Source organism: Argopecten irradians, chromosome 7 (assembly GCF_041381155.1).
Source record: "Argopecten irradians isolate NY chromosome 7, Ai_NY, whole genome shotgun sequence".
Taxonomy (NCBI): Eukaryota; Metazoa; Mollusca; class Bivalvia; order Pectinida; family Pectinidae; genus Argopecten; species Argopecten irradians.
Window position 1 is genome coordinate 24,902,880 of NC_091140.1, and position 23,603 is coordinate 24,926,482.

The following is a 23,603-nucleotide window of genomic DNA, read 5'->3' on the forward strand; positions in this document are numbered from 1 at the left end:
GCCGGTCACCATCTTGGATTTTGATAGTTTAAAGTTTGAAAAGCAGAGAAAAGAAGTTTTAAGTTTGAAAAACAGAAAAAAGAAGTTTCAGTTTGAAAAGCAGAGAAAAGATCCATCTTTCATTTGTCAGACATAGATCAATCTTTGGTGGGCGTCAATATACCTCTGGGATCTCTTGTTATGTTGATAAGTTTACAAGGGTTATCTCCCTTTCACAACTGATTTTCAAGAAAGAAAACTATATACAGTTACTCCCCTGTTGAAAGTAGCAATGAAGCATGAGAAGTATTCTTCCTTTGCGCATCAGAATAAAAATCAGTTTGAATTTCGCCTTGGTTAAAGGTTGTCCAATGGCTTTTACTCACACACTACCCCCCTAAACTTTTTATATAATTAGAATAAAATGTCTCTTGAATGACATAAATGTTGCTTATTTAGTTTATGTCTTATCGTCAGCGATTCACTAGAAATAGTAAACTCAGATATTTATCTATTTGCTGGTGAAAAAAAATATATTTAAAAAAAACCCAACAAATATAGATATAGAAAACGAAATTATATTACAGCCTGATTGGAACACCATGGGTACCTGGAGCGCCATCAGGGCCCGGCACCATAAAACTTTCTCAGACAAATTTTTTAATCAATTCTATGTAAAATCATATACTTGAGTAAAAATTCTGTCTGAGAATAGTTTTATGGTGCCGGGCCCAGGACTCGATTGTTCAAAAGATGATAAGCGTGATCACGTGATTAGTGAACTTTTCAATTGTTTTATTTTCTGCAATATCTTTGATTACACTGTATATCTTTTTCAAACGGATAATTAAAAAATGTAATGCATACAATTCTATAAAATTTTGTCATTTTTTTGACATAGATATAGTTTTATCTTAATTTGAAATTGTCCTTAAACTGTTGTGAGTCCAATAACCCTTTTAACAGCTTTTAAAGATGCACACAGGGAAATGCAAACATCTTAAAGGGCGAATATAATCATATGAAATACCGGGAAACACTGTGGTGAAAACACACAAGGAAATATCTATCAGGCATAACTTACGTAAATGTGACAGTATTGGCTATTTTTTTATCAACAATTCAAAGAGCGCATCCTTGAACAAACTCAACGCTGCTAGTTGTCAGTACAGTAAGAATGAATGGGGTATATTATTCGGTGTCTTTGACGGCACGCTTCAGCTTGATAGCAGTATGAAGTGGGCAATGGTTTCCAATATTTCAGGGACACAACATGGATATAGCACAGCCTCCTAAAACATTTAGACGTTAACACACACAACAAACTGCATGCAGGAGAAATCTTCATTAAATCACATTAGCTGTTAATAGGACGTTAAGTCTAAAACCCAGCCAATCATTTAAATCGTGATTTCAAATCTATGACCCGTTTAACTCTAATTTCTATTATGACTTATGCATGATGTTCGTTTACATAAACTTAAATCATAAGCTGTATCACCTCTTTCATTAAGGTTCTTTGAGTCTTATCTGACAAACAGATCACAAGCAGTAAGCTACAAGGCTGTCATGTCTGATTTTAAACCTATAGATATTGGAGTACCACAGGGTTCAATACTTGGGCCACTGCTGTTTATTTTAAATATAAATGATTATCCTAAATGTCTTAAACATTCTACTGTGATTATGTATGCCGATGATACCTCACAAAGTGTGAGAAATACGTCAGTAGATCTTTTAGAGGCACAAATGAAAGATGATTTACATTGTACAATCAAGTGGATGAGAGAAAACAAACTCAGTCTGAATTTGAACAAAACCCAGTGCATTGATTGGATCATTACAGATGTTATCCAAATGCCGAGAGTTTAATTTAAATATAAATGATTTTCATATTGAATCTGTACATTGTGCAAAACTCTGTTTTTGTTGACCGTTGTCTTTCATGGAAAGACCATATTGACTATGTATCTAAGAAAGTCTCAAAAAAGATTGGTGTTCTGAAAAGGCTAAGGCCATTTATGTCAAATGATGTTCTAAAAAAAGTTTACCAAAGTATAGTTTTTCCACAATTTATATATTGCTCTGTTGTTTGGAGTGAGGCCAGTAACAAATCTTACATTCATAAATTGTGCTAACTGCAAAACAGAGCAGCAAGAGTTTTACTAACTGTTAGAGATATTTAAACACCATCTAAAGTACTTTTTACTCAGTGGCTGCCAATAGAAAACTATTTTATTTTTAGGAAAGCTGTTCTTGCTGACAAAATTTTACATGGGGATACTCCTAGTGTCTTCAGTAACATGTTTACCTATATTAGGGATGTTAGTATGAGAAATACCAGATCTTCAATTTAAAATAAGTTTTAGATTCCTAATGTTAGAACAAGTTATTTTAAGCGTTCATTTGTTTACACTTGTTCCAATTTACTAAATCGATTAAACAATGATATTAGAAATGCCCCCAGTGATGCTGTTTTTAACAACAATATTTAAAGGATGTGTTTTCAAAATTTGAGTTATATACTTTCTAACAATATTTTAGAAAGCAACCATATTTACATGTTGTATGAATGTATATGTCTTTTAAATTAAGGTATTGTCTGTATTAAACTGTTGTCTGTGATAACTGTATATATTGATGCAGGGCCATATTGTAAATTAGACTTGTCTAAATATGTAACCCTGGTTAAATAAAATATTTTATTATTATTTATTATTATTATTTATGCAGCAATTATGTTTTGGGTATTCTGTAATGCGCTTAAAGTGTAGCACGACAAACGAAATAAGGTGTTAGATATTAATTATAATGTACTTTAGCACGACAAACGAAATAAGGTGTTAGATATTAATTATAATGTACTTTATATTTCAAATACAATAACTCTTGACACCAAGTAAAAATTAGGATTTAGTAGGTCAAAAAGGCCCACTCAATACGTTGTACTTTGTCGTTTTGGCGACGTAGTATATACATTTGTGTATATTTGTAAGTGTTACCGAAAATCAAATTCCAATATGTCATAGCTTTTAATAAGAAAGTTTAATAAAACATGATTTGATGTCAATGACCTGTTTCGCTCTTGATGTGTAGAAATGTTTTAGTATCAAAATAAATTATTGTACATTTTGTGACCCCCAGCGTAGAAGATCTTTTTCCCAAGATCCATTCATGAAAGAGTAGTTTTTTATTCCATGAGATGAAACTTCCTTGACTGGCAATGAGAGTAGTTATCATATAAAAATCTTCGCTTCCAATTTTCATCAATAAGTTCACGCGGTTGTGTTATATGGTGAGCCATTTAAGAATATTATGTGGGAATAAACACAAACAGTCTTACTAACATTGCGTTATTAATATAGGGATACTTACAATAAGCGGTATAGGTATACGCATACGTACAAAACGTAAATGTATTGGAAGACGACAATCATTATTCCTAAAATATTTCTTTCTTCGCGTACTGAGTATTGAATTTAAACAAGAATACGTTTTCGCGTGTCAATGAATATGTGTCATATTTTTGTTCGGACATAGCAGCTAGAGTATACAAGTCTGATTATTCAATGTGTGCTCATTTTACACAAAGAAGGACAAAGCATGCATTTTTCACGTTTAAATGAACATACATGCGCTTTCTTAGCTGATTTTTGTAGACGCAGAATAAAAAATGTGGAATTTTTGTATATTAATTATGTTCGCTCCCCTTCCAGTACTATGCGTATACCGCTTATTTCAAGTATCCCGATAAAGAGGATTATTAACTTAATACACCAGAAAGATACAAAATAATAAAACTAAATTTGCATTTCATAAACCATAGATATATAATTTACAGAAATTCTAGTTATGTTGATTTGTTAACTATTTGCCAAGACATAACGCACAATGTTCGGTCACTTTTACGTCACGCCGGAATTTCTTTGGAAAAAGCGTTGAACAGTAAAATAATATAAGCGCAATACTATTTTTTTAAATTGAAAAACAGAAAGGATATATTTATTCAATTACGGGAGGACTTTTATCAAAATATTTGTAATATTTATGTTTCTATTGATGTGTTTTTGTTGAGAAAATGACGTTTTTTGGCGCGACAGATGTAACACGCACCTGTATGCGGTTTCAGTTAAAGTGTCACTGTGGTCATACTGAACACCACATGGCGGTAAAATTTGACAAAGAGATTCCCCAAAAACGAACTATCGTGATGTCATTTCGTTATAATGAATTGTGACGTCATACTTCAAAATGGTGGACTTTGTTTGTAGACTTGCCGATCGACAGATCCGAAGAGAAAAGATAAAAAAGTGAAAAAACACAAATACACACAGTACAAAACGGTACTAATACATGAGATAGAGACATGAATTGTTAATATAAAAATACGTTTTTCTTCTATTTTAATAACATGTCAGAAAATATAGACTGCGACGTCGTTCTACTTTTTTATCGAACAAAACCTTTGTCTTGCAGAAATGACACAAAATGAAATTCTTAAATTGACTGTTCTGTCACGCAAGTTCACGACGTTGAAAAATGACTTTATATTAGGAAGTATGTTTTCTATTCAGAATAAAAAAATACGTTTTTGCTCAAATATACGTGTGCGAAATCTCTACTGAAAATTCAAAAAAGTATTCGAAAAATTGCGTTTTTTCTTTGTCTTGCAGGTTTGCCGAATGTCGGAAATGACGTCAATTGCGCTCGTCATGTTATATAAGATAACGACGTCTTTTACATTAATAACGTTACATAAAAGTGACCGAACATTGTGCGCGACGTCAAAATGTTCAGGCTCGGTCACGGTATCTAAGGTTAATGAAGTGAGGTAAATCTATATTGATTGTTGACTATACACATTTATTCCGTATTTGCATATTACAGAGTTATCTGCCCTTGCGGGTAGGTATTGATTGTGGTGTCATGTGTTTGCGAGCGTCACGTCATATTTATCGCAGAAAACGACGGGAATTGCGCCCACAAAATAATGACGTCACAATTGATACCTACCCACAAGGGAGCTAACTCTGTATTATGCAAAGACGGAATAGGCAGCTTTAAATGTTTTTATTGACGAAGACTAGAACAAACTGCTTGAATGAAAAGTAAGTAATAAACCGAGGCAGCCTAATGTTAAAACGAACTAAGGACCAGATCATTGAATACATATCTTCTATCACACGACATTCAATGAATATATTACGTAATGCTAACCATTGATTGAAGCGACACAGCGATTTTGTATTATCATAGCGACAGGTAAACTAAACATGTTTACAGGTAAACAAACATGTCGTTTACATGGTCAGGTATAATGAAGAAAACACCAGTAAGAGGTATGTAACTTATATTCATATTTATGCAAAGGTGTTAAAAACCACTATGATACCATGGCATCTTCAGCAGCAATATGATTATCATAAAATGCAATTGCGGTAGCTTTGTATTAATCGCTTAGTCAGTAACAGCGAAATCAATATAGTCAAAACTTACTCTGATGGGATTATGTTCTATTCGAGTTATACGAATCTGTATAATTATAAAATCCTCCTGTACATTTCAGAATAAACAAAGATTGCAAGAAAACTTCAGCTATCTGCCAGTCCTGTGTAGCAAACATAAACCAAATCCAATTCAACAGCTTTGCTTGATATTAAGATATAACCATCTAACATGCATTTCTAACAAAATTACCGCTGCCCGCTATTTTAAGTTCCAGCACAGTGAAGTATCCAATGAAGGCGGTATTATTTAGTCATAAGAGACATTAGACTTTTACAAAATAGAAACATCACCACCGACTCGGTGTCAGTATATAACTATGAAATTAATCAATCGTGCGAGTTCACAAGGTAGGGGACGCTATTACAATCATTTCGCAATCGAATTTTAAATCCCAATTTTGTAAATGTAACACGCATTTGAACAATTGAGAATTACTTCAGCTTAAATTGAATTGAATAATCGTTAGTATTTATGGAGATATTACACAAAACTTAAATGGACACTCATCACAAACCGCTTCAATATGTGTGTAGAGAGCACATTTACTTTTTGTGTTATATATACATGTAGTAGTACATGAATTAAAACCTATTCAGTTTAGTCATATACAGGGGTCAATAGTCATTTCTTGACTTGCATTCATTGCTTCAGGATACTCTGATTACCACAGTTACATTGGACACCATAATAAGGCAGAGAGGATGAATACTGTTGGCCACCTATTATTGGTCATACTAACTGTGAGTGTCATAAGTGCTGGAGTTATCCTGAGAAACCAGTTAATGCAGATGCATTCTGATAACATTCGCCAGTACAAGTCCATACCAAGGAACGCGATATCCCAATCCAAAGTGTTGATGAGTTTACGAAGGATGCAACAGGTGGTCGGCAGTATCGCGGCCCAAAAGAACTGCTCACATTCTACTGATTACACAGATATTACCAGCGAAATAGCGGAAAAATTATCAGAATTGTTTGAAGATCAAAGTCGTCTACCAGTCAGAAAAATATGTGACGTACCATCTTCTACTATTCCACACACGAATGAGGAATTTGCTGAGTCAGACGACGAAGGTGAGGTCGATGATGCTTACGGTGGCTCCGTTTTTATGAGCTAAATTGATGATATTTAATTTTGTATTTAACTCCGATAACAAAGTCTTATCATCCCAATAGAATAATATCCCTATCGTTTCTACTCCCTAATAAATAAATAATTCGATTCAGATTTTTTGTTTGTCCATTTTGACATATCCATACATACATTGTATAGATGCTACTTTTGTCAACATATCAAACCATGGGCTATTGAAAGGATATATCAAAGAACTGAACTCCTTTATTTACTTCTATATAACAAAAATAAAGACAACTATTACCATTACCTATTTGTCACGTATATATTTATTTACGATACTCGATTGGATCCGTATCACACGATCAGAGCGTGTTTGTACAACATTTCCCGAAATGATAAATAGATAAATGAATAAATAAATAACAAGATTGCCAAAGATCAGAATGGAATGTTCATAATCACATTTGTTTGGCCGAAAATGCAAGTTTGTTTTCAATGTTGATAGTTTATCATGAATATCAACTAAATAAAATTCCAAACTAACTTGCTTTTGTTGATTACAGATTCTGATCGAGAGGTTACTTACTTGGATATGGTTGGTGGTGTGGTGCCATGGGTATACCTGACCGGCGTGTGGATTTACCGTCTTGTCTTGGTTGCTGTAATTGGATATCTAATGTTTGAGGAATTGCCCGTTCGCTTTCGAAGCAGCGATGGCGTGACGTTTATCCAAGAGACGGTTTTGATATTAGTATTGTGCGTTGGTTATTTCCCACACGTGCTGATGGACGTGTGTGGATCACACTGTATGACTTGGTACTTCAGTCTCGGTAAAGCCATGTCCCGTGTACTGTGGATTATAATAGTTTGCTTTGTGAATCATGGCATTTCCGAAGACATGGGTCTGTTGACACCCGCGTATGTCGTTTTTACATTCTCAAGTATTATTTTGATGTACAATGGTTTTTATCCTGAGAGAATGTTTACATAAATGACTGACATTAAAGACTCCATGAACAGTTTATTTATTCGTATTCTGCATGCGGCTTTGAAGTGTATACTTGTTATACATTGTAAATTAATTTCATGTGTTACACCCATTAATTGGTTAGAAGTTTAAGGTTAGTTTTACATAGACTGTATGAATTTTGTACCTCGAGAATTATGTCGTCATACACATTATGACGTTTTCGCGGGGAATTTTAAAAGTGGCACAGTCATTGGCCAAACAACTATTGGCTATGATATCAATAACACTATAACGGAATTTCTTTTATTGAGTAAAAGCACGAAAATTAATGCTTGATTAGTACCTCACTGAGTTATATAAGCATTATTTTCATTATGTTTTGATTTTATAAATGCATAGACAAATCACCCAAGAAAATCAAGACTATAATAAGACATGCTTGCTCAGTGCACCAGCATATTCACCAAAACTGATAGTGGAATAGCTGACCGAACCACGTGAGACTAGAACCTAGTGTTTTTTTGTATTCTTCTTGCAAAAATAATGTAAATGTTTGATAGCAATTTCAATTGATTAATCAAGAGAATTTTCAGTTTTGATGTAAGAGCCTGGTGGTCAATGTTTACAATAGAATAGTGTAATTATTTATGCGTCATTGTTGTTGGGAGAGGGCTTTTATAAGTTGCAATAACTTGTGTCCAATACGGTCGTAAAATGTTTTTGAAATAAAATACGTTTAAACTGCAATAGATAGAGCTGTGTAAAGTAATAGTTGCTAATCGTTTTGTTCAGATACATATATACGGCGTAAAAAAGGAAGTTAGAAATAAATGAAGAAAAAAGAAAATGCTGTCGTTTATGGTTATGTCTTAATCACATAACTGGCCCGTCCAGCCATGTCATACGGCTATGCCATAAATATCGTAAGACACATGTGTAATAACACTTTTATGCCGTCACATATATATTTCACGTCATAATATATATATGACGTCGCATGAATGTTTCAGTGGACGGAAATGTCACATCCGAGCCGGATTTCTACTGTTTTATATAGGGACCAAATTTAAAGTTTTGCTTATATTTCTATTAATAAAAGTTATGTGATAAATAGAATCTTACACTCGTGACTATGTGATATGAAATTAATCAAATTCGTTAAATAATCTGGTATGCCACTCGCCTAAAGGCTCGTGGCATATCAAATTATTGAACTCGTTTGATAAATGCCATATCACATAGTCACTCATGTAAGATCCTCTATTTGCAAGGGTAAATTGTGAAATGTTTGCAGGGATATTAATGCGATTTTAATAGCAAATGAAGAGAAAGAGCGATAATGGAGTTATCGTTCTTGAACGAAATGTCAACACGGCTAATTAAACATACCAACACGCTTATAACCGCGATTTGGGTAATAAGAAAAAATAAGAAAAAATATGAACGAATTTGCTGAAATTTTGCATGCCGATCAATCTTGGCCTGATCTATCGCAATCATAATTTTAATATTGCTCAAAAGATGAAAACTTGGCGTTGAAAAGACAGCGACTCAGTGTTCACATGTGCTGACCATGGTCCAAACATTACCGAAGATGACACTGAGGCCAAAATTCCTTCCAAACATCCTAGAACTGTTTTTAGATAATTAAAATGCTACAAAAACAGTTAAGACGGTTTCCAGATGTAAAATTGAGGTTTTTTTTCTCTCTTTTCTTGGGGGTTTCATCCGCGAACCCCCGTTGGCACTTCGAAGCGGCGATTCAAAATGGCGGCATGTTTACATGACCCGTAGCAATCTCTGACATGCGCACTGGTTATTATGTTTCTTAAGTTCCGGGATCCGCTATACTAGAAACTTCCCAAGTTTGGAAACAAGTAAATGTACACTATGTGGAACGTTGTGTGGTTTTTCCCCGGGTACTCCTATTTTTCTTGAGCATCTAATCATATATAAACCTGGAGCGTCAAAATGTGTAAAATGTAAGATGTGCAGTAACTTGACGGATAAAAGATGCAAACAGTGAATTAAAACCCTACAAAGACAAGAGACCTTTAAATTCTACATGTAATGTCGCATGTAGACATATAATATGAATTTAAGGCAAAGCGCAGCTACGTGTAAAAATGTGAATATATTTAGGATAATAACCTCAGAACGACATTAAAACTGTTTACTTGTAGTCCGATCATTGATTTTTTATAAAATGCTATTCTTCACCACCATTGATGGATGTTTTGTCTAGCAATAGGCCTATATATTGATGGTCGTCTGTGGCCGCGATGGCCGAGTGGTTAAGATGTACCGACATATTACCACATGCCCTCCACCTCTGGGTCGCGAGTTCGAATCCCATGTGGGGCAGTTGCCAGGTACTGACCGCTGGTCGGTGGTTTTTTCTCCGGGTTCTCCGGCTTTCCTCCACCAACAAACCTGGCACGTCCTTAAATGACCCTGGCTGTTAATAGGACGTTAAACTCAACAAACCACTGTAATCTCTCAAGGAGGAAAACTTGGCAACGTGCCATGTATCAAAAATACGCGGGAATATGTGCCGTCATCTTTGGCACCAAGCTTCCTGATCATGACGTCACGGTTGGAGGTGCCGTGCGCCTGACAACACACAGACAGTATACCATTTTGACCAGTACATTTATTGTGTCGTTCTTGTCTTTGTGTAGTTATCTAAAACTACTTACAGTAATTTCAAAGTGTTTCCTGATGGCACGTTTTTGTCTATAAAGAAAATTTCAAATCTCGTCGTGCTGATAACGAGATTTTAAAACATGGCTGCCTGCATGGAGGCGCGAGACTTTTCCCGCGGGACACGATTTCAAAGTCCAAGGGGTACTGGAATGCATTGGAATCTATATGCTCACACACGTGTTATGGTTAGTAGAGCTTCGCTCTACGCGGCCTTCGGCCGCGCAGAGAGCTGCGCTCTTATAAGGCATATGTACTATGAAGTACACACAAAATGTTTTGTTATACTTGGCATACAGATTACCGAAATTAACTGAAAGTTTCAAAACTAAAAGTGAATAACATTTATACATATCGGACCATATAATAACACCCCCCCAAAAAAAAAATAAATAAAAAATAAACAAACAAACAAACACCAATTCGTCAATCCCATTATCTACATGTATTTAACAATAATTGTCGTTTAGAAACGTATACACAAGGTATTTTGAAAAAAAATCATCATCAATATTTAACATATAGGGTAGTTTATAGATAAAGTTATTGAAAGGTATCAAAAATGTAATAATTTTCTGATTACAGAACCTAGACTAGCCTTTCATAAACTAATTGCACAAATTCACAAAGTAAGCCATGTAGCATGATATCAAATGTTGAAACATATGCTATGTATTTACATTGTATCTCTATATATAAAGCAACAGGGAGATCACTGCTATACAAACATACATTGTAGTTGCACATAAATTTTGACCAAGAATGTCTCATTTATTTTATTTTGAAAACAAATACCATTATTTGCAAGTTTAAAAAGTGCTGGCTGGTGCTCAAATCTCCTGCAATTATAGAGTTATCTCCCCTGCTGACAAATTATATGTCTGTATATCCATTCACTAATCAGATTGATGTTTTTACAAGACTTCTATGTAATTTGTTACATATATAAGATGAAGTACATGTATATGAAACTCTCTGTAAGTTTGATAATGACATGATTTCACCATAAAGCATTTTAATGTTTTACTGAAGTTTTACTGAACTTAAAAAATAGACTTTACTGTAAATGCAGTTCTAAAGTTGAACCTAGACAATATGATGAGATGAAATGATTCACTGGGATTGAATAAAGGGAGGTAATGTGCATTTTTTTTTAATTTTAGAGGAATGCAGTAGACTTTAAAATGAATATTTATGAAAATGCATATTTTCAGGGTAAAACTTCAAAACTTGTGATGTCATATGCATGATATTTTCACTTCTTTGATATCATGTCATTATTTATATATCAGAATCAGTTTATATATTGCAGAACAACAGTGTAAGTATGATTTGTGCTGTCATTGATTATTTATTAGGTCATAGATACTGTCCATATATACATACTGATGATAACATCTGATATCTACATGTATGTGATAAGCTACGATGAAGGGCTACTAATTTTGATTAAATGAATGACCTTAACCTTTATTCAATGCCACATGAGTCAAATAGGCTTCATGGTTTTTTTTATCAAGAACCTAGCGGCCTAGACACCTGATATTACCTTGGCCATACATAGAAATTCTTATTGATTCTCTTACATGTATGTACGTTTACAAATATATACAGTCTTTCAAAGCATAGCAGTCTCTTTTAAAAACAGATCTACATGTACTTCAATCTCTTCATGTAATCTGCGACATTCCCTCAGGTGTCGCCCCACTAGTAATAGGCCTATAAATACTTAGGACTATGATTTCAAGAACATTTAGACCTGTGTCTGTAGATCATTAAATACAACACTCCCGCACTGTATACTGTAAACTAAATTATTCTCGCGTATTTCACGGGCGAGAAAAGTTCGCGAGGAAAGCAAACACTAAGACGCAATTTGAGATGACAATCCAGTAATGTAAACGAAAAGCAGTCACAGACGAGAATGGTAATATACAGTTGGTGACTGGGGTTGACGGCAACAGATTATTTGCTGGATCTGAAGGCAAACTGTTGCGCGAGGCCGAAGGATGAGGACAACAGTTTGTGTGAGGGTCCAACAAATCATCTGTTGCCCGAAAACCCAGCCGATGACTGTTACCCCATTGTGACGCAAATGTTGGAAAGTATTTCTTTCAATTTCCGATTTCCTTGCTAGTTCAACAGACAAATACGCCCAACAGGTAGTCCCATTACACTAACGAACATATAAGTTGTGTCCAAATGTTAAAATGTTCTTACGCTGATATCTGTTTTATATTCATGCAAACGTGAGCAAAGAAAAAAACCACGAAATCTGACATTACTGATAATCTATCGAATCATCATTTTCGTCTTCTTCAAAGGTGTAAAGGTTCCACTTGGGAAATTCTTCCATAACATAGCATTGTTGTTACCTACATGGGCGGCAGTCCTATACACGCCATTCAGGTTGGCATCATAGCAATTCTTGAACCACCAACCAATTTGATAGGACGCGGCACAGTTTAAGTTAGAAACGTCATTATCTTTGTCGTCGGTGGAAAACTTGGAGCCGTTGTGGTAGGTAAGGGCATCATCTTTATTGAGAAATTGATTGGAAAAACAAAATACTTCCAGATAAGCCGAGGCAAACTCTAATGGTAAAATTAAAACTTGTATCATATCAGTATTATATGAAAGCCAATAACACGTATATATATAAATCTGATATAGATATCTGGAATGGTAATGAAAGTACTTTGTACGAATGATTAAGGTTTAAGACCCCATTTAAACTAGTGATGTTTTGTATGGCTATATATCACTTCTTAGGTGTACTTTGAACATAATTTAGTAGATATAAAGTGTCTATGCATCCGTTCAAACCGTCCCATATATGTCATCTTTGCATGTTATAATCTACAGCCGCCATTTTCCTGACAAGGTCAAAAAGGGTTCGATATGTACGCCTTTGTAAAGTCGAATCTGGTCAAATCAACGCTCCTACTACATGCCATCAACACTACATGTAGTAAACATAATGGCATGGCTATTTGGTGAAATAAATGTGTACTAAACTCAGTGGAATTTTTTAGCATCTTTTGGCAAAATTAACAAACAGCATTACAATCTTCGAGTCAACAGTAAAATCCAAGGTTAAATCGGATGCATATGCACTTTAAATCAACTAAATTATGGTGAAATACACCTAATAAATGATATATAGGCATACAAAAATATATTTAACCGGGGTCTTAAAATTTAACAAAACAACTTGTTTATTTCAGCAATTTTATGGAATAAATCAATAGGATTGGACAACAGTTATAATAGTGATATAGCGAGATTAAAGCTCTCTCTCTGTAACTATTATTTTTAAAATTTGATGATATTACATTTGAAAAGAATTTAAATATTTGCCTGTGTTTCTTTATTACTATGATAACAACTTGTTTGGCATTAAAGATGCAAAATATTCATGATTCAACATGCAATCGTTTTGTTTTGTTTGAATGCAGAATGAGGTGAATCGTAATTATCTGAATTTAAAGTATATCAAGTATGCTAGACATAAACAATATGACGTTATAGATGTTTACATACAAGTATGTACAGTAAAAGCTGCTTTATGACGCCCTGTTAATAACACTTCTTTTTGCTGCCCCAAATGACCCATAGAAGATTGTGCTATAAGGGATCAACCAACTAAATAAAAAAGACCTTCGAAATGGCCCCTGTGTATACAAGATTGAGCCCAGGATAGAATTTTAACCCGGCCGCTGATTGGCTGGCTAATTATGAATTTCAAAAGTAAAAATGTTTTCTGACAGGTAATTATTCCTTGATAACCATAATATCAATTTGGAAATTCATATTGAGATTTAGGTTCAAAATATCAATTTTGATAATGAATAGGTAAAAACATTAGAATTTCCGGATATTTTAGTGCAAAATGCGCCTGATTTCAATAAAGCTACCCTGGTTGGAGTTTGAGCAGAAGGACCCAAACTTTTTTTTTCTATCTAGTGTTTATATGAGAACCTAGACTTTAATTATAGAACACAATACCTAACTAATATTTCTTTGTTTTAATAATACAGTACAAAACTTTAACAAAGTTTAACACTGTGGTCTATGTAAAATCATTTAGTTGGTTGCTCTCTATAGCGAACGCAACCGGAAGTATAAGAGTCAGTCACTGGAGCCGAGTGAGTCCATGGATACAAAGGTAAGTCGACAAGTTTTGGAATAATATGTGTCACTGTGACTATGCATGCAGTTTATTTAGAATTGGCCAGTAAGTTAATGGTACATATAACGTAGATTCAGGTAATTAGCACGGCTGTAAACGTGTGACATGTGCGTTTAACACCAGATGGGTACGATCTCATGGGTGCGCGATGCATGGTCTCCTCAGTTGTCAGAATTTAGTTCACAGAACTGTATGCATGTTCCAGTTTAGGTGAACCAGGAATTAGCGGCCAAATCAAGAAATTGGGGGGTCAGTCATCTCTGCCATATTGGAGTGCCGAGAGCCATAAAGGTATAAAACATAAGTTACAGCTTATACATTTGAAATTGGTAACATTAAGGGGAGACAATTATATTGTATTACATAATGTCTAGTTTGGGGTGTGGTATTTAGACCTGCCAGGTATCATTGGTGGGAGGGGGGGGGGATGGGGGGGAGTCATCTCAGGTAAGCTAATTTAACTAATTGTACTGATTAATTGTAATATTAGGGCTAATTAGTTTATTAAAAGTATGCATTTTATGTTATAATGATGAAAAGACCATTTTGTGAATATTTTTTCCTTTAATGAAACATATTAATGGTGTTTCAGGGTCATTCAAGATTTCCGGAAATATGTGTTGGTTGCACAGATTCCAGTCATGGACAAAGACATGCATCTTTTGTGCTCATTACAGGTTTGATCTTTGTTTAATTTGTTTATTTTAAACAGAAAGGCTCTGAAACCATGTTCCTGGTAAATTTGAATATGTAAAAGGTTTGGTATATCTGGTTTTCTTCCAAAATCTTGACATTTTCTATATTATAGGGGTACTTGATTATGTAATGGATTATCTCCCCTTGGCTGGGGACTTTTCCTATTTTTTCATTATATTCAGAAAGTTTAATGATGTAACTAATAATTAACTTAAACAACATTAATACTATTTCAATATTTAATGCATAATTTGCAATTAATCAACACAGTGTGTAAGTTCAACATTTCATGTTTTCAGAATTACTGCGCGGGTGACTGTCCGAAGGTGAAGCCCTGTCCTGGACAAACCACTTGACCGATTAAGTTCATATTACAGATTTGACATACAGCCGAAATACACTTTACATCATAGGTGAGTATTAGAATTTTAATTTCTGCTATAGGGATCAACCAACTAAATAAAAAAAAGACCTTCGAAATGGCCCCTGTGTATACAAGATTGAGCCCAGGATAGAATTTTAACCCGGCCGCGCTGATTGGCTGGCTAATTATGAATTTCAAAAGTAAAAATGTTTTCTGACAGGTAATTATTCCTTGATAACCATAATATCAATTTGGAAATTCATATTGAGATTTAGGTTCAAAATATCAATTTTGATAATGAATAGGTAAAAACATTAGAATTTCCGGATATTTTAGTGCAAAATGCGCCTGATTTCAATAAAGCTACCCTGGTTGGAGTTTGAGCAGAAGGACCCAAACTTTTTTTTCTATCTAGTGTTATATGAGAACCTAGACTTTAATTATAGAACACAATACCTAACTAATATTTCTTTGTTTTAATAATACAGTACAAAACTTTAACAAAGTTTAACACTGTGGTCTATGTAAAATCATTTAGTTGGTTGCTCTCTATAAGGGTTTTTGCTTTGTTAATTTGGTGATCTTCATAGAAATATAAATCAGAGTACTTACTGGAAAGGGTTCCAGAGAATCCCTGTACGGTAAGTCTGTAATACTGTTCCTCGTTGGCTACCTGGAATGTAAAGTACTGGGCATATCCCTTCGCCCCGTCCCAAGCCTCCAGTTCTACACGTAGAATCCGCGGCGTACTCGCCAGTAAATGGAGATTGTCATTACCTATAATGGAGATATGGCGTGATCTGTTACATTGATTTACGACAGATAACCGTTTTGCCTGTTATAGAAGATTTAGGTTAAATCCGTTCCTGATTTATATATATATATTATGTATTGCCAATGCAACGGACCCAGAGGTCCAGGTGATTACAAAGTAGGAAAATAAACTATAATATATAAAACTATAATCTATAACTATCATAGTAATTAAGAAACACAAACACATATCTAAATTCTTTTTCAAACGTCTAAAATATAATTAAGAGATTTTAATGCTGATATTGAAAATACATGTATGCCTTCATTTCAAACATACATGTACATTGTACAATAAGATAAATGATGTTATGTAATGTTTTGAACTGGTGTAAGTTTATAACCATGTCTACCTAGGATGCCGTTTTGAAGAACAAAAGTGCACAATTATAACTACAACATTTTTCACGCTTGTATACGAATATAAGGAGTTGACATTTAAGCTGTTTGTTAAAGCAATAAAATAAGATATTATATATAAAATGATAAAAAACCAACATGACGCATATTTGTATTTTAAGTCCTATTATGTTTTTTTTGTAGTACTTTTAATGTAAAAAATACTATATTTTGCCTAATGATAGAATGTATATCCCAATGGCGATATTGCTTTCAAGTTTGCAACAAGGATGGGAAAATCCCCGTCAGATTGAGAGAAATTTCGTAGTTCTGCCACTCTCCATATAAAGACAAACCACACGGACTTAATTGTATAACCTTTGACCTCACATATATTTGTCAATACGCTGTAGAATTTGACTACCAACCACCATAAATAGTCTTCTTAGTTTTTATTAAAATTTTGATGGTAGTTGATATCTAAGGCTCTGAATATATGCAAATTCTTTACAAACTATCAATGTAAGATTCGCCGAATGAAAATATAGAAAGCGAGTTACACTTTTATTAAAAGCCAATTACAGGTATATGTCTATGTATGTAGTAGGGAACAACCAACTAAATGAAATAAAGACCTTCGAAATGGCCCCTGTGTATACAAGATTGAGCCCAGGATAGGATTTTAACCCGGCCGCTGATTGACTAGCTAAATTAGAAATTTCAAAGGAAAAAATGTTTTCTGACAGACAATAATTCGTTGATAACCATGATATGAATTTGGAAATTGTTCTAGTGTAAAATGCGCCTGATTTCAAAATGGCTACCCTGATTGGAGTTTGAGCTGAAGGACACGAACTTTTTTTTTCTATTTAGTGTTATATGAGAACGTAGACTTTAATTATAGAACACAGTAGCTAACTAATATTCATCTGTTTTAATATTACATTACAAAACTTTAACACTGTGGTCTATGTAAAATCATTTAGTCGGCTGTTCTCTATTAAGCCAACATTTCTTACACGACCTTCAATGCACACAACATCTGTAGCCCTGGGTACGACAGCCAGATAGTACATTGTATACGCGCACGTACCAGGGGCGTCTGAGGGGTTTCATATTTTTATTGAATACGTCGCTCTTTTGTATTTTTTTGCGTATAACTTTGTGGTTAAAGTTGTCGAATTATGGTACATTGTTCTGTTAAAGTAATACATTTTTATTTTGAAAAGTAAAACATGTGCAACAAGGATGAAGATTGTTAAACATCGAATAAAACCAGAGCATGTTCTAAATCTACCCCATTGTCGACCACATTTACAGAAACTAATTTTAGACAAACACATGTACGAATTATATTTTATATATTTTTTTCAATTATCATTTTTGTCGAAAATGTGGACATTTGAACAAAACTCAGTGAAATTAAATTCATTAGGAATATCAATGTTTAGCTATGTAGTTTTATTTATACTGTCAAATCATAATAGGAATTTAATCATACATGTATCATAATAGCAGTTCCCTTGTAATCTAAATTATTAAGAAATTAAATGGCAACTCTAATATAACTCTAATTATCGTCAGGGGTTCTGATTTAGTTCTATTTTTTCATGTTCAAATTACAGTATACCAATTCATGTTCTTATTCAGAATGTCGTTTCACTAAGTGCTTTTTTTAGTGTGAACCATCTAAAAATTGGTTACCTTATCGATATCGCTCACTAATACTTTGCATTACATATTGTGCGTTGGCTTTTCCTTTTATACTTTGTGCTTCATGAAAAGGACGTTTTATTCGATGAAAATTACACTAATAAAATCATTGGATATCAGACGGATTATGTAAAACAATGTTGTTCCAGATGTTCCAATTATTCGGGATTGCAGATGGGAAACTCCTGTATACCTGTAATGCTGATATATATATACAGTATCTTACATTTTAGACTCCCCGAAAAGTTTCAGACTACTTGCAGACTTACCAATCCAAAAGTTTCCAAGGACATCCCCAAACCCGTTTTTATATTGGTTCCAGTTTCGCATGAAATCAACGACTACGCTTGTTCGTCTCTGTATCACTTACTCAATTGAACAGCGAATGATGACGCTGCACGTAAGGTAGAATTATTCATCCGAGACGACAAAAAAGTTCAATATTTTAGTGTAAAATAAACATGACAAACAAAGTAAATTTCAGAGATAATTTTATTTAATCAGATCAGAACTTTAAGTAGGTATCAAATTTTGCAAAAAGTTCATATATAGCGTAATAACATAAAGTATTTGTTCTCGGCCACATGTGTGAACTCGGTGACCGTTATTGTGCAGCGAGGCGAGGCTGACGCACGCTTACACAGTGGAGTTTTCCGAAGTTGTCAAAACACCAGTGTTCAAGTAGCTAAATTTGTTTGAGATTGTCGTCTGACTTGACGATATTACATCCTTCGGAGCAATGTGATTATATAATCTACGCTTATATCCATCGCCATCTAGGCTATAGATGGAACAACTTCACTTGTGTTCGATGGATACAATGTATTTGTGGTGACGCGTAACTGTCAACACGTGGATTACAAGCGGTGCAGGTTTTATAATACACATGATTAAATTCTCAAAGAACAAAGACAAGAGGATATGTTTATAACTGACCTCTATCAGAAGGTCTCACGCCCGTCCACCCAAAAGACTCGATCGTATGACGAACACAGACACAGAGGTAATGTTTACATTTGACACCCATCATTTTCAACAAAAATGAAAGCACGTCGCCCCGGTCGGGATATTTTTCCGTTTCTTTATACAATTGTTAATTTAAAAATTGTTTGAATCATATGTAAATATATAAAACATGTATTTATTGTTTACATTTTCCCAAAATTCTATGAAAAAACAACAATATACACGTAATGTTGCATCAAAATGTAAACAAAGCCATGTGTTTGTTTAAAAAAAGTAGTCCTTTTACGTTGCATAGAACATTTTCTTACGCAAGGTCAAAGTTCAATGTTACCATGCAGTTATGGTAAACAAAATCGGCTAGTATTAGCGTATAGTGACCAAGCATAGCAAGTGTAAATATATGTGAATATGACGAATAGGGATAGTCTACGCGAGGTTCACAATATGTGGTAAAACCCGAGGCTTGCCGAGGGTTTTAACTACATTTTGTGATTAAAAGAGCTTTTCTCTCTCATACTTAATTATATTACTATGATGTTCTGCCCTTTTGAAATAAATTCAAAAGAAAATGTGACTGCAAGAACATTATCCATGCATGAAAATTGCGTGATATTTTCAACTAGAATTCCATTGTTTGTATCTTTTAAAGTAAATCTAACCTAGTTTCTGAAGAAAATTGTTAAAATTGTACCTCAAAAATAGTAATTTTGTTATAGGTAGCCATGCAATACAGCCTCAGGCGACATGCGTGTATTGCCCTAGACCAGCAAGTATTGCACGTGTAGGTATGAGGAATACTTTATATATACTGGGTACTTTTACTTTAATACACATAAGTGGTATCGACAGACCATAAGGTCCACTAGACTAGATAACAAATATACAATACACAATGCAACATGAATAGAAAATACCACAGATTGCATTTAGTGGATAAAAACATAAACACATGAGTAATGTATAATTAGATAATAATGTTAAACGGTCGTTAAATGGCACAAGAGTTACATTTTTCTGACAATAAAATTAATTAGTGGGACAGAAAATGACAATAAATTGATAAAAAACAATCGAAAGTGCTGACGACAAAGTTACAAAGAAAGATATTTTCTAACATGTTTGTCTCCTTTGATTATTATATTCGGCAGGATGATATTATGTTATTACCAGTTGCGTCATCATGTCAATACATTACAACATGAAGTCAATTATTTCATGTTTCAATATTACTTACTCAGTGCTGTGTACTATGAAGTTTGACTTTGTGTCATCTTTCATCATAAATGCACAATTAAAAGCAGTAAATGACAAACTTACAATCCACAGGCGGTTTTCTGTATCGTGATCCAAAAACACTTGGAACCTTTTCCCCGTTGTTGAAGTGAAATTGTTCAGACCTGGGGCTACAATATGGATATGGATAACAATGTTCGTTAGGGAATAAATGAAATCCGTTTTTACAAGGCATTGGACAAGATAAGACCTATGACAATATATGTTGGTACATGTAAATATCATCAGCGGCTTTATTTTTTTGAGGTTCTCAGAAAATAAGACTAATACTAATGATTCTACGAGGATCAAGCTCATTAACAATATATTTGAAGGGCGGCGAATTCAAAGAGACAACAGATGTAATGTGGTAAATGATTTTTTCATTTATTTACTGAAAGTAACTATTCTATCTATACCGTACTGCTGGGACAAATTAATTATTTTTTTTTATATTTTAATCTTCATAATCAAACATAAAAATGATAAATGACTTAAGTCAAAAATGTTTTAACAAAGTTACATCTTGTTTTAATGTAGTGCAGTTTATGTAATATGGTATATTTTGTAAGTCGTGGAAAGCCACCTGATCAACAGTATTGTACTCGTATATGTCACAATTCATGCCAGTTTCAAGTAAGACGAAATGCTTAACATTTTAGACAACCGAGTTTTTTTTTTGCGATTTAGTGACCGTTTTAATGTTACTGACTTTGCCAGAAATATTTTCCTCCGAACAAAATTTTACGTAAAAATTGAGGATATTAAAAGTATTTTGAATTACGTTAATGTGGCAAAAATCAGATTGACCATAAAGTTTGAAGTACATATCTATGAAGTATACTTCGCAAATAATAAATGTTATAGATGCTCCACCGCTGACAAATGCAGACGATTTAGTATTTTTCTTTAGTTACATAAGATACTTACTTTAAACCATTACCACCATTGAAAATTTTAGCTTCTCATTTTAATTCATGATAAATATATTAGTAATGATTAATTGCATCCCGGATTAATCTGTGGCACTATATCCTATATGGAATGAAGTTCTGATTGTGCATGCAGCAAATGCAAACTGAATTATTTTATATCATTTTTTGTTCTAATTTGACATACATGTATATATATATATATATATATATATAATTAAACATCAGTTTTTGTTCAAATGATATAAAGTATCGTTTATGCATTGTCGGCGGTGGAGCATCTTTAATGGAAACATAATCAAAACCTATAAAAAATGATTATATTATGATAGTACATAAAAAGGATGCAAATATGAAAAGAAATGTTGGACATGTTATTGTTTTCTTCAGTAATCAATAATATATATAATCAACATAGGTTTTAATGAATTAATCTGTGATTCGTCTTTTACGCTTTGTGTATGAAAACATAAGTGAAACAGTCACTTAAAAATACTAATATCATTATAACAATGTGAAATGAAAAAGTAAGTCACAACTTAGGTCACTGTACTGTGGAGGTAAATATTTGGCAAAGTGAGTTTTTTTTATTCGATTTGCTAATATCAAAACGTGTGCATTTAAAAATGGTCAATTTTGATCTCATCTATATGTATCATTCGGCATGTCTTTGTTGCTACTTTTGAAGACTCACTACCTTTCCAGAGCATAACATTAATAGCATCAGTAAATATATACCGATGCCATAAGATGAGGTTAAAACACCAAACATATGCAAGATTTCCTGCGTAATATATGATAAAAGTGGGGGTCATTTCGCTATATTGTCGTCTGGCGCAGTGATAGTTTATTACCATGTTATGAAAAGATACATTTTATTTATTTTAATCAAATTGTTCAGAAGGTGCATGTAGTACTAACGGTAAGCTAATTATTTCTGGGACTCTAAAGATATATTGATCTCGTTTTACATTCCTTTTTAAAAATTAAAAGCCGTTTCGCAAAGGTAGTGGGCCTTTAATTAATGATATTTTCGATTACACAACAGAGTGATTTCCAAATGTTTATATAACAATCTTCTTTACACACAATGCAAATTAAGATGCTTACCAAAAACCTTTGAGAAGTAGGTGGTTGTATTGAACACCACGGCGCTCTCCTTCTCTCCAATCAAACGGGAGTAGGTTTTACACGTCTGTCCGCCATCAGTAAATGAGAAAGACAAGCACCCGTCCCTAGTTTGGCACTCTGATGCGCACATTACACGGTTTCGAATTCCATTAAGTGAACTGATTATATCCGAACTTAAGTCCAATTGGTCAAATTTGTGTAATACCTTGAATATATCGTCATTACAGTCATTCGCACTTGAGGTAAGAAAAGATGTAAGAAACAAAATCAAAATTATTTCCATTTCTTATCACTAATATTGTTTCCTGCGACATCAGACACCTAGTGAATAAAAGTGTGCTCTAACACCGTTCATGAATCTCTGTCACCACACACACACACATATCAAGTGTGGTATGTACATTGAATACATTGTAATTGTATCTTTTTACTCTTGTTTTCGATTGGTTGTATTTGAGCGTCTATGAATCAATTAAACGAACCTAGTTCATTTGATTGACATCATGACAATATAGTACTTAGTAAGTTTATATAGTACTTCAATGACATTTAAATAGAGGATCGAATGGGATGGAAATTTTGATATTTTTCACGAATTTTCACATCACGAGATGAAATATAAATATCATTCATCAAGAAACAAGGCATAATCTATTTATTATATTTTGAACATCTCTATTACAGATCTAAACTAGTAACTAATACTAGTACACTAGTACACGTATTTCAATCAGACGCGGTTTTCCCGCTTACCAATTTAGTTCCTCACATGGGGCACACCTTGCGAGGAAAATAATATAAGATAATCTAATTAAATACATTTATGCTCCAACAATCGAAAAAAAATATTAGGAATAGTGTTATTTGGTGTCTCCGATAGGGGACTAAAACACAATATACACAACAAGTTGTCAATATGAATCTAAAAACGAAATTTGAAATTTTGA

At 33.7% G+C, this 23,603-nt stretch overlaps 2 protein-coding genes across 2 annotated transcripts; one reads left to right on the forward strand and one right to left on the reverse strand.

Annotated features, from left to right (window-relative positions):
* Positions 1–5,202: 5,202 nt before the first annotated feature.
* Positions 5,203–8,288, forward strand: LOC138327958 (uncharacterized). The gene is made up of 3 exons (XM_069274466.1): positions 5,203–5,318; positions 6,139–6,561; positions 7,129–8,288. Exons 1-3 carry the CDS (start codon positions 5,273–5,275, stop codon positions 7,554–7,556), a joined length of 897 nt encoding a protein of 298 aa, XP_069130567.1. The 5' UTR covers positions 5,203–5,272; the 3' UTR covers positions 7,557–8,288.
* Positions 8,289–12,504: 4,216 nt separating this feature from the next.
* On the reverse strand, positions 12,505–22,786 carry LOC138327103 (angiopoietin-related protein 7-like). The gene is made up of 4 exons (XM_069273087.1): positions 22,636–22,786; positions 18,625–18,720; positions 16,103–16,267; positions 12,505–12,775 (listed from the first exon to the last, which is right to left on the reverse strand). The coding sequence occupies exons 1-4, from the start codon at positions 22,784–22,786 to the stop codon at positions 12,531–12,533; spliced, it is 657 nt and encodes a 218-aa protein (XP_069129188.1). The 3' UTR covers positions 12,505–12,530.
* Positions 22,787–23,603: the final 817 nt, after the last annotated feature.

What these genes read in the sequence shown, in the direction of transcription:
- LOC138327958 (XM_069274466.1), top strand. Translation starts at nt 5,273, where the DNA reads ATGTCGTTTACATGGTCAGGTATAATGAAGAAAACACCAGTAAGAG. An exon ending in GAAGAAAACACCAGTAAGAG is followed by an intron (nt 5,319 to 6,138) that starts GTATGTAACTTA and finishes TCATTGCTTCAG; the next exon opens with GATACTCTGATTACCACAGT. An exon ending in TGCTGAGTCAGACGACGAAG is followed by an intron (nt 6,562 to 7,128) that starts GTGAGGTCGATG and finishes TGTTGATTACAG; the next exon opens with ATTCTGATCGAGAGGTTACT.
- LOC138327103 (XM_069273087.1), bottom strand. Translation starts at nt 22,786, where the DNA reads ATGTGCGCATCAGAGTGCCAAACTAGGGACGGGTGCTTGTCTTTCTCA. An exon ending in CTACTTCTCAAAGGTTTTTG is followed by an intron (nt 18,721 to 22,635) that starts GTAAGCATCTTA and finishes CAATTGAGTAAG; the next exon opens with TGATACAGAGACGAACAAGC. An exon ending in ATTCTCTGGAACCCTTTCCA is followed by an intron (nt 12,776 to 16,102) that starts GTAAGTACTCTG and finishes TTCTCAATAAAG; the next exon opens with ATGATGCCCTTACCTACCAC.